The 16,575-nt window shown below is 40.1% G+C and overlaps 1 protein-coding gene, 1 long non-coding RNA gene and 1 pseudogene across 7 annotated transcripts; 1 reads left to right on the top strand and 2 right to left on the bottom strand.

Moving 5' to 3' along the window:
• Positions 1-187: 187 nt before the first annotated feature.
• LOC133727410 (uncharacterized) lies at positions 188-1,896 on the bottom strand. 6 transcript variants are annotated; one of them, XR_009855170.1, is made up of 5 exons: positions 1,821-1,896; positions 1,552-1,660; positions 991-1,047; positions 689-890; positions 188-476 (listed from the first exon to the last, which is right to left on the bottom strand). It is a non-coding gene; the product is annotated as an uncharacterized LOC133727410 (long non-coding RNA). The 6 variants fall into 6 exon arrangements; XR_009855168.1 differs by having other exon boundaries at positions 1,552-1,667; XR_009855171.1 differs by having other exon boundaries at positions 991-1,114; positions 1,552-1,667.
• A 1,611-nt stretch (positions 1,897-3,507) lies between these two features.
• On the bottom strand, positions 3,508-4,449 carry LOC133714657 (B-box zinc finger protein 22-like; annotated as a pseudogene).
• An 8,690-nt stretch (positions 4,450-13,139) lies between these two features.
• Positions 13,140-15,342, top strand: LOC133727411 (UDP-glycosyltransferase 84B2-like). Its single transcript, XM_062154993.1, has 2 exons — positions 13,140-14,558; positions 14,761-15,342. The coding sequence occupies exons 1-2, from the start codon at positions 13,515-13,517 to the stop codon at positions 15,145-15,147; spliced, it is 1,431 nt and encodes a 476-aa protein (XP_062010977.1). The 5' UTR covers positions 13,140-13,514; the 3' UTR covers positions 15,148-15,342.
• The last annotated feature ends 1,233 nt before the right edge of the window (positions 15,343-16,575 follow it).

Consider the following 16,575-nt stretch of genomic DNA (forward strand, 5'->3'; position numbering starts at 1 on the left):
AATTTTGACATTCCTGCGAACCAAACGGGGCCATAAGGACGTTGGAAAAACGTCCTCTAATATCAAAGTTAGCGTCCTCTAATGTATTATAGGACACTTTTTACTTAAAAAATGTCCTTAAATCTTATAAAAGTGTCATCTAGCGTATACGAGGACACTAAAAAAAGGTCCTTAAATCTAAAAGAAAACGTCATTGTATCTATTATAGAACACAAAAAAAAAAGTCCTGGTATGAACAAAAAGTGTCCTTGAAAAGAAAAGAGGACATTCACAAAGCATCCTTTCAACTCCAAAACAGACGTCCTTTCAAATGAAAGAGGACATTTACTGAATCTGTTACTCATAACAGTTAACTTAAGCTATAATTACAACTAACTAAACAATTCCTAGCAGTTACATGTTGATATCATATGTGATCTTAGATGACGGTAGAAATACGAAACTTGGTTTCATCTCCAATATCTTCTATCATCTACCTGTTAGATATAAGAAAAAACCAAGTTTTTAATAGATATCATTAGGACAAGTTAATGATGCACATATTATATCTGCTATAATCAATACAAAAGAAAGAAAAAAAAAAAGCGAAGTTTTAATTTCTGAAGCCATGTTAGTTTATCAAGTTGATCAATACACAAGGCAGTACATATCATGGTGCTTTTATCAAAAGGAGGAACGGATGCTTTACCTCTCAATTTGACTAACAAGGGAACTCAAGTAACTGCACGTATGAAGGGCCTTATTCTTCAGGTCGTCAAACTCTATCTTAACCTTAAAAGCACCTAGACGACATTTTGTAGATCGAACCTCTTCTGTAAAGTGAAGACTCTGGGCCCTTTTTAAAGCTTCTACCTGAAAAGGAATTTGAATAAAAGAAACCCAGTTCCAGACTGAGAGCAATCAGCCAAAACCAAGCCTAGAAATCAAAACCCATATAGTATAACTGAGCAAGAGACCAATAAAGACACAAACTTGCCAAGCACAACTCACCAAAGTATGTGAAGCCTTAATCTAATAGAAGTACTGCACAGCTTTGGGACTTTAAAGCTGTAGAAAGAATCAAAATCCACTTATTCGAATTCCCAAATACATAGACATGAACTGTCTAGTTTATCTAAGAGAAATCAAACAAAGTTGGATACAAGCATTAACATCGGCGAATGCAAACAATTTATTAACATGGACAAACACTAGAAAATAGGCCAAGTACTCTGCAGAGACACATAATCTATACGTTCTCATTGATGCATGTAGAAGAACCATAAAGGGAAGAAAAACGTATAAAACAAGTAATTGGAAATAATCCATTATTTCATAAAAAGATGGAGCAGGATAACCATGATACTCCTGGGAAAGGTTAATTACTAAATAGCAAAAGTCCTAACAGTTGTCAACAAGAGCCAAAATGCAAAATATGGCAACTATCTAGACTAGAAACGCATATTTTGTTAACAAGTAAAAGAATGGATAAGCATTAAACATCAATGCAAAGGATATTTTGAAACCAAGAAAAACTGGTGGCAAAAGATCATTACCAGTCAAATGGTTTACCTTTTCCTATTCATACGAACGGAAATATTGAAGTCAAAAAGTTCAATTCTCGAAGAGCAGTTCCACTTGTTGTATTGAACAAACAGAGACGACGCGGAGATAAAGATGGCTGTGGCCTGTGGCACAGTGGCAGTGAGAATGTCATATGATTAATAAAAGAGCAAACCATAAGTACATATTTGGTGCTAGAAGTGAAACAACATACACACTTATTTTTTCAAAAGAAACAGATTCTACTGATAAAAAAAATTGATGCAAAAATAACATACCTCTTCACCAGCTCCAACAATGGCAAGAAGACTAGAGCTAAATAGCATTTCAACAATAGTGAAAGCGCCAATAGCTAACCAAAAATAAATAAATTAAATTGTAAACCACAGTTGTTAATTCCAAAAATTACAAGGAGTAAATAAATTGGATAACTTGCCTCGTTCATAGCAGAGTCTCCCTGTATTAGAATTGAATACTTTGAAGCCATCCTTTGTGCCTATGGCAAAGCAACTGCCGAATTCGAAAGAAATACAAATTTTCAAGTCCCACAATCTTTTAAAAATAAATAATCTATTTGAGTAGGAAAGACTAAAGAGGCATAGGAACTAGAAAGTCCCACCATCTTTTAAAAATATTTAATATTAGAATCCATTATATTATAGAAGAACCCAGATTTGAAGCAAAACTGACAAAATCTTGAAAACAAGTCAAAATTGAATGAATCAGACCTCAATTTAAGAATAAGAAACAAGAATGACGAAACCCATAACTCAAATTTGCAATCCAAACAGCTGAAATTATCATACAATCTTGAATTAAAAAACAAATTCTATAACATGGATTAGAAACCCTAAATCAGATGGATACCATAGATTAGGCAGCTGGATTCGCGCATAGCTGAGAGGCTGGAATCGATCGAGTATGAGATATTGCCCTTCACGAGGTTACAGTCGAAGTGGTGGAGGTCGTCCCGGCGATGGTGCGTAGTGATGAGGTTGCACACAGTGTTATCGGGATACTTGGCGTGTTGGAGGACATCGAATAGGCCGATGGTGGTGTCCAAGGTCATGGTGATATCGATGATGGAGGAGGCCAGGCAAAGGACAGAAGAGATTTGAGGGGAGAGAGCAGAGCGCGAGAGTGACATGAATACTGTTTTATCTTTTGGGGTTTTGTCCATTTACCCCATTTCTAGGGATTTTTTTCTCCCTTACCCCATTAAGTTTTTTTAATACACTCTAAGGGAGTCTTCCCTAATACCCCATTAAGATTTTTTTTTTGTTTTTAATTTTTTTTTAATACCATTTTACCCCTCACCCCTTTGTTACTTAGAGAGAGAGAGAAAATGGAAGAGAGAGAAACTATAGGAGACTTCGCCGGAGCTCGTCACCGGCCGCCGGAATCCCGTCACCGGTCTCCGGAATCCGGTCACCGGTCGCCGGATTCCGGCCAACTTTCGCCGGATTCCGATCACCGGTCGCCGGATTCCGGTCACCGGCTGCCGCCCACCGGAAATTGCTGAAAATCTCACCGGAAAGTTTTGTTGCCCCCAATAGACATCTATTGCCCCCTAATAGACATCTATTGGCCCCCAATAGACGACTATCAGCCATGTATTGCCCCTCAATAGACGACTATCAGCCATGTATTGCCCCCGAGTAGACGTCTATTGCCCCCCAATAGACGTTTAGATATTGCCCCAAATAGACATCTATTGCCCCCCAATAGACGTCTATCAGCCATGTATTTCCCCTCAATAGACGTCTATTGCCCCCCAATAGACGTCTATTGCCCCCCAATAGACGTCTATTGTCCCCCAATAGAACTTTCAGTTGTCAGAATATGAACTAATCTCCCTAAATTTAGACAAATAAAACTTTGTTTAAATAAAAAAATGAAGAGATTATATTAATTTAAAAACGTCTATTGGCCCCCAATAGACGCCTATTGCCCCCCAATATACTCTTAACACACTTCTATTGCCTCAGATGATCTTAAAATTGATGAATCAGAATCCCCAAGTTTACCGCAGTCAGCCTGGCAAAATAAATAAGCAACATTATGCAGGGCTAAATTGATAATCACAAGTTCACAACAATAAGTAGTGATCAGACACAAGGGTGGTTTTTTTCAAGACAAAATAAAAGTTCGAGGAAAAAACCTAGAGTACAAGCCCTTGTATAGGATATTTCTTGTTGGAAAAAATAAAGTGCAATTTTGTGAGTTCCACAGCCGATGGAGACCCAACTTGCAAAGTTTGGATTCCATTTCGCAAAAGCTAAAGGAGGATAACACAAATCTATGAGGTTTCACTTTCACCAAAACCAACTATCAATAACGGCCTCAAGAAAATCAAATCCACTCTGACTGGCTAATGGCCAATGCAGAATTGGAACCCATAATAGAGATTGCAATATCATCATCTCAATACGAAATTACTATCCAATGTATAATCAGTTTCACATTGTAACCAATGAGCACAAACCTTATACGATCCATTATCCATGTACCCAAAGCTCTGATCGAAATCAGTGAATCCATAGGCCACTGTGGAACAGACCCAGCTGCAGAACCACCAGCAAAAGACATCCCAGCTACACTCGACGGCGCCACTTTGCATTCCTCCGCCAATTGAATGTTCGCTTCACATTTCGACACAGCCCCAGAGTCCGATTTGACAGAAGAAGACGACCCAGCAACACCACCGCCGCCACCATCAGACCCAGGTTGATCGGGCTCCGGCCCAACTTTAATTCCGGTCAGCAAAACCTCCGGTGACCAGAAACAAAACTATTCACAGTGAGGTATTATAGCAACATCACACTTCCTACACAGCAGAGCTCTATCCTCCAAACAGAAAAAAATACCCAACCGCCTCCAAAATTGCGACCACCGATCCACCAACATCGGCGATGATCGATGGAGCCGGATCTGCGCCTTCACCGAGAATCACCTCCATCGACGTCATCGTCGTCCTCGTTTCGCCGCCGGCCATCTAGACCAGAGAACGGAGCTGAAGGCCGTGCAGTGGCTCGGAGCGTGAGCGTGAGAGAGAGAGAGAGAGAGAGAGAGGAGAGAAGGGCGGGTAGTTGTAATTCATTAATTAGACTAAGGGTAAATTTGTTATTTCAATTTAAATTGGGTTAGTAGGAATAAAAATCTGTTGCTGGGGTAAGTGGGATAACTTTGGCTCATTTTGGGGCTTTTGGTCAAGGACCCTTATCTTTTTTGTTGGTTAGACAGAAATGACGACCTAGACTTCCGCTACCACACCAAACACGGAAGATTTTAAAAGGATTAAAACGCGACGTCCTTAACTCCTTATTAAGTTTTAAGGACAGTTTTTTTTTTTTTGATTAAATAAAAACTTCATTAATAATGAACTGCTTACAACGAGTTTTAGGCGACATCTCTTACCCAGAAATGGCCTCTAGACTTCCCACTGAACTCTATATACTGACTCTAAACTTGCACTACAACTGTATGACGAAGACAAAAAGCGCAGGAGCAGTGAATCCTTGACATCTCACCTCTCGTCCAGCCAGTAAGAACTCTAAAACTAGACAACTCACTTGTGTCGACACTAAACTCACCAACCAGAGTCCTCCTGAACAGCTTTTGATCGACCAAGCCAACACTCATTGTGACCTAAACTCAACCAAAAGGATTGCCAGACTTTCAGACCTGGGACTAAAGAAAACCCAACACCATCACCACCCTATTGTCGACACCATCCATCCACCACTGCTCCAAAACGCCATCGCCTCCGACCCGATCCCAGATAGGAAGGACCTACTAGAAGGCCAAGGATGATTGTCTAGCCAGACTGTTTCGCCACCGCTACTGACCCAACTCCAGAACAGGAACGATCCCCGAGACCGCGACAGAGAAGATCGTCTCTGCCACACCTTTAGTAGTGTCTTATTACCAACAATAAAATAAAACCAGACCTGAAAACACTAGTAACAGCCAAACCCGCCACCATGGCAAACCCGATCCACCATCGCACCACCACCAGCGGCGCCCCATCCACCACGATCTCCACCTATCAACCAACCAAACAAATAGCAGCCCAATACCTGAATCCAGGCCCAAGACCAAGCCCATACCCCATACGGACTGCTCCAGCCCATTAGCAAAAACCTGCTCTGCCCTTTCGTCCCTACCATCGTTCCACCACGACTGCAGCACCTCCATCGGCGTACCACCACACCCGACATAAGCGAGGAGGAGGTTTTGTCTGTCTGGACACGTACGACCACCCTACCAATCCGAGTAACCCTAAGCCGATCTCTCCAGCCCATGATCGGTCTGACCGCCAGCACTATCGCCCCGTCATTGACTCGACCACTGCTCGCCATGCCGGTTAGTGCCAGCGCCGAACCTGCCCGCCTACCCCTTCTCCATAATTGCAAAGCCACCTCCGTGAGAAAGAGATCCGCTGCGTCTGTCGCAATCATCAAAGATCCCTCATATGCATCCATTGAAGCCGACTTCTAGGAAGCCAATCAGCCCAGAAAGAAAATCTACCCGTCCGGCCGTACTCGCCGCACACCGACGAGGCCAGAGGCCAGCGTCGGAATAGGGGAGCCGCCGGACGAAAATAGTCGAAGGTTAGGGGAGGCTAGGTTTTGCTCCGCGTTTTTCTGAAGGAAAGAAAATTGAATATGTAAGTTATAAGGACAGTTAAATTAAAAATTGTCTGACTAAAAAAAAAAAAAAAAAACTGTCTTTGTATCTTTTAGCTGGGTGTCTACAAAGCCCATTTCTGCTGTAGTAGTGAGTTGTTTTATGATCCCGTTTGGTTAATCCATGTGGCTAAGGTCGCCAAGTGATAAAGAAGGTATTGGTGCAAAAAAATAATTTTTTTATTAGAGGAATTATGCACTCCTAGTTGAAAATTCTTATCTTACCAATTAATTATATGCTAGAAGTTGTGTATTGACTTCTAAAATTGTTAATATAGGTGCTTGTTTTACTCATATAATGGGCAAGACTTTTCATGATGAATAAAAACTAACACGAAATTCACTAATGGTGTATACTAATGACGAATGAGGTTATTGAGGTAAAATATGATCTATCCACCTTAGTCTTTGTTATTGACAGGGCCCTAATAATTTGTATTGATGAGGCGGCTTCTCTAGTGAGCGATCTTTTTCTTTTTTTTTTCTTTCTTTTTTTTGTCATTTTAAAGGATTACTTATTAGACTCCAACTTTTTTGTCATATATCAGTATCTCCATTATTCAGCTTTTAGGTCTCTATGAGTATATCAATTATGCAAATTTTCAGCCAAACTGATGATCGTTTGGGTATCCATAACTACGATTTACAGTTATAAACATGAAAAATATAGGTTGGACATATTTGATTCATTCATTGATTTAATCTAGTTAAATACTTTAGTGATCATCAATTTGGCTGAAAATTTGCAGAAATGATCTACACATTGGGACATAAAAATTGAATGATCGAGATGCTAAAATGTGATTGAAGAGTGGGTTCCACAAAGGATGACTAAAAAAAGAGATCCTTTAGTGGAAGGGCCTTTATATATATATATAGAGAGAGAGAGAAAGAGAGAAAGGACACCCTTACTTTAAGAATTTAAGGATTTTCACTATTTTACACTAGTATGTGACCTAATTTGATGATCTCAACCGTTGATCCTTTAGATCACTATGCAAGATTTGTGTCTACAAAAATCAACCAAATCCATAATCATTTGGTCATTCAAAATTGTGTAAACAAATGTGGTCCGTTAGATAAAATTAAAATGAATATTGTGCTAATCAAATGGTTAAACATTTTTTGATTTGGCTAATTTTTTGTAGAATTCATATGTGTGTATGTAACTAGAGGATAAATAATTTATAGAAAAATTTCAGTTTAGTACCCTGTGGTTTACCCTTGACATCATGTCAGTCTTTGTCCTTCTAATTTCATTAGCAACACCCCTGAGGTTTCAATTTCGATCAGACGTGACCAAAATTTCGCAGGCCAACCAAAACCGACGTCAAGTGCTGACCTGGCTCTAACAAGCCCAACGAGAAGGCCCACACGAAGGGGTAAATTCGACAATTGACAAATCTTGCCTCTAAAAACCCATAATTTGACAAAACCTAATTCTTTCATTCTTTCAATTCAAACATATTGAAAGACATGAAAATATCCTGACTTATAATAACACAACGAAACAATAACAAGTAGCAATTGAATTAAAACCTGATACAAAGATAAAACATCAACAACGTCAATTGTATTCCACAATAGCAGACCTAAACAAGTTAGATGTACGTCTTACATCCATCACCCAAAAAAACATTTCAAATGGGATCTACAAATTGCAGTTTTAGTAGACCTAATCATCTTATCAAAAGAGATTAGGTCCAGCAACCTTGTACCACAACACAAGGTTGCACAAGTGATTGAAACACAAATCATCATCAATATCCCTAAACAAAAATTGATTAGCCTAAAGGTAAACTAAGGCCTGCTAATCTGAGATGCCTGGACTCTATTTTTCACTTTCTCTAAGCCTCTTTGATGATCTAGTGGGTGTTGCAGAGGCTCTAGATCTTGAAACAGGAGCTGTACCTTTTGCAGCAGTTGCTTTCGAGCTTGAAGCAGCTGCAGCTCTTGCATTTACAGAATGAGTAGCTCTTGCATTTGTAGGAGCAGCTCTTACATTTTTAGGAGCAACTCTTACATTTTTAGGAGCATCTCTAGCTGTGGCAGCCTTCCTCTCATCCTTTTTTTTCTACAATCACATAACATACACTAACTTAGCTCATAATTAAGTGGACCATAGAAACCATCATATTTTGATTGATGTTGTTTTGGATCTACAAGACAAACACATGTATTAATCCAAATGGGGCAGAAACTAACTTAGTGAACATTGAAAAAAAACAACAACAAAAAGAAACAATAATAGTACTAACCTGTCAGCCATTCATACACTCTAGGGTCCATTTGTTTGATCAGAACCATTTCCTTGTGAAAATACGCCAATGTGGTTGACTTTGCTATGGCCCAGAGTTGGTCCTTCATGGCTCTAGAAAATAACTTAGTAAAATTTGTCAAGAGGTGTCTCACATAGAATCGATGGTCTGCAAGGGGGATAATGGACTCAAAGGCTGGTAAGAGGCTTTTCTGCTTGTCACTGATAAAAGTCCATCCAGCTCCCTCATGCTCTATGTCCAAGTCCTTGACCAGCAACTCTAAGAACCATTTTCAAGAGTCTGTGCTCTCCATCTCAACTTGGGAATATGCAACTACCCAGGTGGTGTTATTTGCATCAACTCCTACTACAGTTAGGTGCTGTCCACCATGAGGACTCTTTAGATGGCAACCATCCAGCCCTATTACTGATATGCATCCAACTGTAAAACCAGTCCTCAATGCCCCGAGGCAGATGTACATCTTTTTACACACAGGTAAACCACTAACATGATTGAAATCACACTTTATGTCCACTATGGTTTCAAGGTCAACTCTTTTCAGTTCTTCTCCATAATCCCTCACTCTTGCATATTGCTCCATGATGAACCTTTCAAGCTGCTTCAAGGCTGCCCTCTTTGCTCTATAGGCCTGCTGTAAGGAAACCTTTGCCTTTACACCCGCTGACATTGTCTGTGCAAGCGATTCTGATAAATAAATAACAGAACATATTTGGAACATAATCATTCCAAATAGTTAAATAATAGAATCATGAAAAGAAAGGTAGTTACCAGGATTTTTTTCCAATCAGGATTTACTTTATCTGATCCACAAACTTTTCAGTTAGGTAAGGTGTCTTAACCATAGAGTTGACATGAACCCTAGAACATGTATGCTCTGCATGATATGTCTTCACCATCAGCGTTGACTCGTGTTGCATTTGCTGGCATACAACTCGAAGGGCGCAGTTGTCCGCTTTGCAAATCACTCTAACCATCTTTCTGTCACTCTTCAAAAAGACGCATTCCCATCCTCCCATCATTGCCTTTTCTCTTAAAGAAGCTCTCAAGATCTTTGCTGATGCAAACTTTAACCCAACTTAAACTGTGGGTCCTTCATGTCCGTCTTGGGATTAAAGTCCGGAAAGTCATCCCCTAGCTATCTCACCATCAGAGCCTGCTTCATGTCTTAGTACTTCCTCATCGGAATCAACAGCTTTAAACATATCTTCATTGTCCTCTGCCACGAAGTCTTCATCAACACGACTTCCAACAGCAGCTTTTACTTTCGTACTTGGTTCGATACTCTCACCAAAGACATCAAATTCATCCTCCATATCCCCCACCCAATCGCCATCCTAACCGTAATCCCCATATTCATCATCCTCAAAATGTGGCCTATAATCTTCATATGCAGAATCATCATCTCCATTATGTGCCCCATCCTCTTTATAATCAACCTCCACTACTCTTCCTCTCTTCCTAAACTCACCAACTTTAATGTCGAACAGATTCTCACTCTCACTGACCTTTTGTTTACCTCTAGCCTTTGGATCCAAGGTAGGTGTTCTACTTGCTTGAGTAGGTATGCTGTCCTCCCCATTCCATTCTCTAATCACAATCCCAAGCTCTTTCTTGGCTGGTCTCTCTATCACACTTTTCCTTGGTGAATCCCTAAGCTCTTTTATGATAACCCCAAGTTTCTTTCTTGCTGAATCTGGGAGTTCTTCAATCACAACTCCACTCTTCGAACTAGCTTGACTTACAAAAAAATCTGCCTCCCCATCTTCATACATATAGAACTCTTCATCCGAGTTAGGTTCTTCATAGTCATCATGTAGGTCCAAGTGATCCAAGTAGATGATCACTAATGGGATTTCTGGTACACAGCAACACATAGTAATTACGTCCTGGTCTGTGTTAATCTTAGTCATAGCGTCACTCTCATTCCCTATACGTACTGTACCAATAATCTATTCTCCTTCCATTGTAGTTTTGGTTTAACCCTCTGACCATCCCATCAACCTCTACAAGTGACATTCGATCCTTATCTACATAGTCATAGTAGTTCACTTGACCACCAATATAATTGCTTCCACTGATGTATCCACCATGATACATCTTGACGGTAAAGTAATATGGATGATCTGCAACACAGAAAAGGATTTAATAAGCACTGTATTTAATGCAAAACAATCGGACAGCCAAACAATTGAATGAATGAGAAGCACTACAAGTCCAATAAAACAACTTTTAAAAGCACTCTAGTCAAGTTTGTTCTTTTGTCCACATTAGGACCACACACGCAGTACAGTATTAAAGTGCTTAAAGCAGCTCCCCAACGACCCTCACATGCATTCTTTATACTTTAACCTACTTTAATCCAAAATTTATCTAAACCTTAAACACAAACAGACAAGTGCTCAATCGAATATGAAAGATGAAACAATAAAGCTACACACTTTGTCATTTATAAACCCATTCCACCCACAATCAAACCCCTAAAATATTCATTCACATTTCCAAACACCAAATCGGAAGCATGTTTAATCCACAATGTCTATAAACAGTCAATGCAAACAAACAAGAAAGTTACAAACTTTGACATATGTAAACCCATTCCACCCACAATCAAACCCCAAAAAAATTAACCCACATTTCGATACACCAAATCAGAAGCTTCGAAGAGGGCTAAACGATGCCCTAAACCCTAAATTATAGCAATAACCCCAAAACCCATTCCTAATCGAACACCCAAACCCTTAAAAATTCAAAACCATTGTTGAAGCCACTCTAATCAAAAACCTGATTCAAAATTTTCAAAACAAAAACAACTCACCATATTTAGGGATTTCGTCAGCACCCCCCCCCCCCCCCCCAATTTCGGGGTCTCCATTCATCCATTGACGCTTCAAATGGAGGATTTCCTTGATAGAATTGCCCGATTTTAGGATAGAGTTTGGTAGTGTTGGATTCTGGGTGGCTAGATTTTAGGGGAGAGTTAGGTCGCTCAGGGAGGATTTTAGGAGATTTCGGGGTTTGATTTTGTTTAAAATGAATTAGCCTAATCGAGTGGAGGCTGATGGGAACTATTAGGGGCAGATTATGAATTTACCCCTTCGTGTGGGCCTTCTTGCTGGGCTTGTCAGAGCCCGGTCAGCACTTGACGTCAGTTTTGGATGGCCTGCGAAATTTTGGTCACGTCTGATCAAAATTGGGATCTCAGGGGTGTTGCTGATGAAATTAGAAGGACAAGGACTAACATGATGTCGAGGGTAAACCATAGAGTACTAAACTGAAATTTTTCCATAGTTTATATTATTAAACTACAAGCTAAAATTAAAAAAACATCCTCACTTTTTCAAGTTTAAGGAGGTCCTCTCTACATCCTCCACACACACACACACACCACACACACAAGAATATATATATTATTCTCTTACCATTTTTCACTTATGTTTCTGTCTTTGCCTTTCCTTATCACCAAAGGAGATTAGGGACTTAAACTCTGTTACAGAGCCACCTCCTTGTTCACTTATGTTTCTGTCTTTGCCTTTCCTTATCATCAAAGGAGATTAGGGACTTAAACTCTGTTACAGAGCCACCTCCTTGTTTCTTATTTCAGCTGATAGTGCCCGGCCACCTTCATTGACCAACAAAACGAGGCCATTAGGGTTTAGGATGACTTGGCTACAGTGCAGTCCAATATTTTTATGGAAGACATATTCATCATTCTTCATTATTGAATCCTATCGATAGGAAACTGCTTTGAGTTCTTTAGTAGTCACCAAGTGACTAGACCTGTAAATGGACCGGATTTGGATCGGATCGACCTAAATCCAAATCCGTTTACTTAAAAAAAATTCGATCCAAACCCGCTCCGTTAACCAGGCGGATCGTTGATAGCTCGATCCAAATCCGTATCCGCCGGGTTAACGGATACCCGATCCGCTAATCTGACCCGTTATAATTTCAAAAATTTAAAATTTTAAATAGTAATATTAAATTTATATCATGATACCTCATAAGATATTAATAAAATATTAAAACAACATGAAAAGTATCACCAAAAGTAGAATTACATTATCAAAATTCTTAATGCTTCTTGGAATCTTGGGTGATAGACTGTCCCTTAGATTTCTGCAAAAAAATTGTATTAGAAATTCTTCATATTTTATATTTTATATTTTTAAAAAATAATAATATATTAATAAAAAAATAATATTTTATTATTACAAAAACGGGCCAGATCATTAACGGATCGGATCGACCTAGATCCGTATTTGATCCGTTAAATAAACGGGTTAACGGATTCGGATCATTAACGGATCAAAACTTTCGATCCAAACCCGTCCAATAGTCACGGATATGGAGCGGGTCCGGATCAAAATCCGGTCCATTTACAGGTCACCAAGTGACCCCAAAAAAAAAAAAAAAAAATTAGTTACTAACCACCGGCCTTGGTCTTTGTTAATTAACTACTAAGCTTCTCATCAATACTACTAAAGTACTAAGACACAATATTTGTTGTCAAGCTATTATGCAGAACTACCCAAACAATCTTTTACCAGAAAAAAAAAGTCTTGAAGAAGAGTATCAAGAAAACAATACCCTATATCTCCTCCAAAAGCTTCACTCCAAGCCAATCTTAGCCCAAATCAGAGACTCCATTCCATTCTGCAAGCTTATCCTTATCACGAATAAGGATAATCCTTCCTTTGCATCAATGTCTCCATCAACACACTCATTAGCCTAAAAAACAGAGTGCTTCCCAGGCAAGCAAGCAAAGCCAATCCAAGATCGATCCTGATTCCCAGTCCATTATTGGACTGCAAATCATTCATTTAGAAACAGACCTAGACCAGAGAAGTAGCCAAGATAGGCTGACCAGACCATTGCTATCCTAAGTCCTAACCCTACCAAAAACCTTTTTTTTTTTTAATTAACAAATCTTACCACCACTCATTGCCTAAAATAGACTCGTTTATTTCTTGTTCCCATATTTCTGGCAAACTCAAACACAGAAACAATGGCTTCAGATTCAGATCAAGAACCAAAGCAACTCCATGTTCTACTAGTAGTTATCTTACAAGCCCACATAAACCCCATGCTCAGGTTCGCAAGGTGCTTAGCTTCGAAGCGCGTCCACGTCACTCTCGCCGCCACCGAAACCGTCAGAAACCACTTGCTCCACCGCTCCAACCTCTTCGCCACCGCAACCAAAGACTCCATGATTGAATTCCAGTTCTTCTCCGACGGCCTCACCGCCGAGTTCGACCGTGACAAAAGCGCCGAGACCTTCGCCACCCTCCAAGCCGTCAGCGCCGAAAATCTTTCCAAACTCATCAGCAACTTCTCCACCAAGAAATCAAAACTCTCCTGCATCGTCTTCAACCCCTTCGCTCCATGGGTCGCTGATGTGGCCGCGGAGCACGGAACCCCCTGCGCATTGCTCTGGAATCAAGCCTGTGCAATCTTCTCCATCAACTACCGCTACTACAAGAATTTACTAAACCCTTTTGAGCTCATGGAGTGTCCGGGAATTCCAAATCTTCAAGTCAATGATCTTCCCAGCACTGTACTTCCTTCAACTCCGGTTCACTTCAGAAAACTGATTTCCGATTCAGCTCGGTGCGCCGAGAAGGCCAGCTGGGTGTTAGGGAACTCATTTTACGAGCTTGAAAGAGAAATCATAGACTCAATGGAATGTCTGGTTCCGATTTGGCCAATCGGGCCGTTGGTCTCTCCATTTCTGCTGGGAAAGAGTGAAGCAGATGATGATACTTTGGATTCTGCTGTCCACGCTGACGTGTGGGAAGCTGAAGAGTCGTGCATAGAGTGGCTGGACAAGCAGACGCCGTGCTCTGTTATTTACGTCTCGTTTGGAAGAGTGACTGTATTGTCGCAGAAGCAGATTGATAATATTTCCACGGCGTTGAAGAACAGTGGCAAGCCGTTTCTCTGGGCTTTGAAGCCGCCGGCGGAAGGGTCTAAGAGGGATTCCGGCGAACTGTCATGTGGGTTCTTGGAAGAGACCAGAGAGAAGGGAATCGTGGTCACATGGTGCTCACAGGTACAACATTTTATTAATTTTCAATACTTTGGTCACGCTCCAAACTTCCGATTTTCAACCAGACAGTATTGCTTAAAGCATTTGAATCTTTAGGCTTTTGAGTTCAGGTTTAAGTTACACTATGCTTTCTCTTCCTCTTCAATATTTTACTACTGTTTTGCATGATTTTTGTTAACATCGATATTTAATACCTTGCTAACAGGAGAAAGTGCTTATGCACAAGGCTGTCGCATGTTTTATGACTCACGGCGGGTGGAACTCGACCCTCGAGACCGTGATTTCAGGAGTGCCCGTGATAGTTTATCCGGAGTGGACGGACCAACCAACTAATGCCAAGCTGTTAAGTGATGTTTTCAAGGTGGGTGTGAGGGTTAGGATCAATGGCGATGAAGAAGACGGGGTTGTTAGCGCAGAAGAAGTTGAAAGATGCATCGAGGAGGTTATCGATGGGCCAAGGGCAGCAGAAATGAAGAAAAGGGTCATGGAGTTTAAGGAAGCAGCAAACAAAACATTGGAGGTTGGTGGTTCTTCTGATCAGAATATTAATGAATTCATCAAGGAAATTTCTGCAAAATCACTGCAACACTAGATATTGATTCTACAGTAGAGTCGAACTCAACCATTTTTGTTGAGTGTTATTTAGGCCTGGCAACAGCAAACAATAACACTGTTATTGTTCTTGATTATTTGGTAGTCACTGTCAGTGAGACTGAGAAGTCGTTTTTTTGTTTAAATAGTCCCGAACGCCAAAGTGTAACATAAAATGAAAGTTTTTTTTTTTTTTCGATTGATAAAAAGATAAGATAATGAAAGTTGGTATTTTAAAATTATTCATGATTGTCAGTATTTTATGTTTGTTTTGAGGTGTTAGATGGCAAGATCCTAGCTAGTGTTTTTTAGTCTTTAACTTACTAATTTCTTTTAGGGTTGGATCTGTATTTATGTGCATCTATTATTTTTATATTTGTTTTTTAGCAAAGGAGGTGTCCGTCCATTAAAAGTGAATAGTAAGAGATATTATAACTATGACTCACCCAATAAGCGGGCTACAATAGAAATGAGTCACGAATGAAAGATCTAAAGCAAAACCCCAGACTAATCATACATAATTTAACCATGGGATTGAGCTCCATATAATAAGTAATCAAGTAACCCTGACACTACCAGGGAAGCCTCCGAACGCAGTTAAGAGTCTTCTCCAATATTATTCATGAACTAGAGGGCTCAATCAAAATTTAAAAATGTTAGCTTCAAAACCTAAACAAATCTAGATTAAAAAACCTAAAAATAGACTGAGCCCAACCAAGCAGGCCCAAGCCCAGCCCAACAACATGGAGGCCCAAAATGAGGCCTAACACACCATCGATCCCTACCAAAACCGCCTGAATGCCCGCCGTCGTCAACCATGACCACATGCACCCACCGCATCGATCAAGACCAAAAGGAAAGGAAGAACCATCGCCCTCCGTCAGCCAGCCAAACTGAAAACCAGCAACCGCATGACCATGACAACTTCGTGTCCTACAACTGCGGACGACGAGGACATAGAGTCGACATGCCATCGGATGGAGAGAGAAAAAAAAAAGATGACGGTTGTTCCTCATGAGAGAGAGAGAGAACAACCCTAGGGTACTCTGAGCTTGATAGTGAAAAACAACTTAACAAGCATCAAAGTTTTTATTTCTTTATTATTATTATTATTTTTTTGGATTTTTGTCCATTTACCCCCGTTTCTAGGGATTTTTTTCCCACTTACCCCATTAAGTTTTTTTAATTCTCTCTTACCTAAAACACTCTAAGGAAGTCTTCCCTAATACCCCATTAAGATTTTTTATTTTTTATTTTTTTTAATACCATTTTACCCTTTCTCTTATGTTACTTAGAGAGAGAGAGAGAATGGAAGAGAGAGAAACCATAAGAGACTTCGCCAAAGCCCGTCACCGGTCACCGAATTCCGGCCAACGTTCACCGCCCACCGGATTTTTTTGAAAACCTTTATTGCCCCCAATAGACGTCT

This window comes from Rosa rugosa, chromosome 1 (genome assembly GCF_958449725.1).
Source record: "Rosa rugosa chromosome 1, drRosRugo1.1, whole genome shotgun sequence".
Lineage (NCBI taxonomy): Eukaryota > Viridiplantae > Streptophyta > Magnoliopsida > Rosales > Rosaceae > Rosa > Rosa rugosa.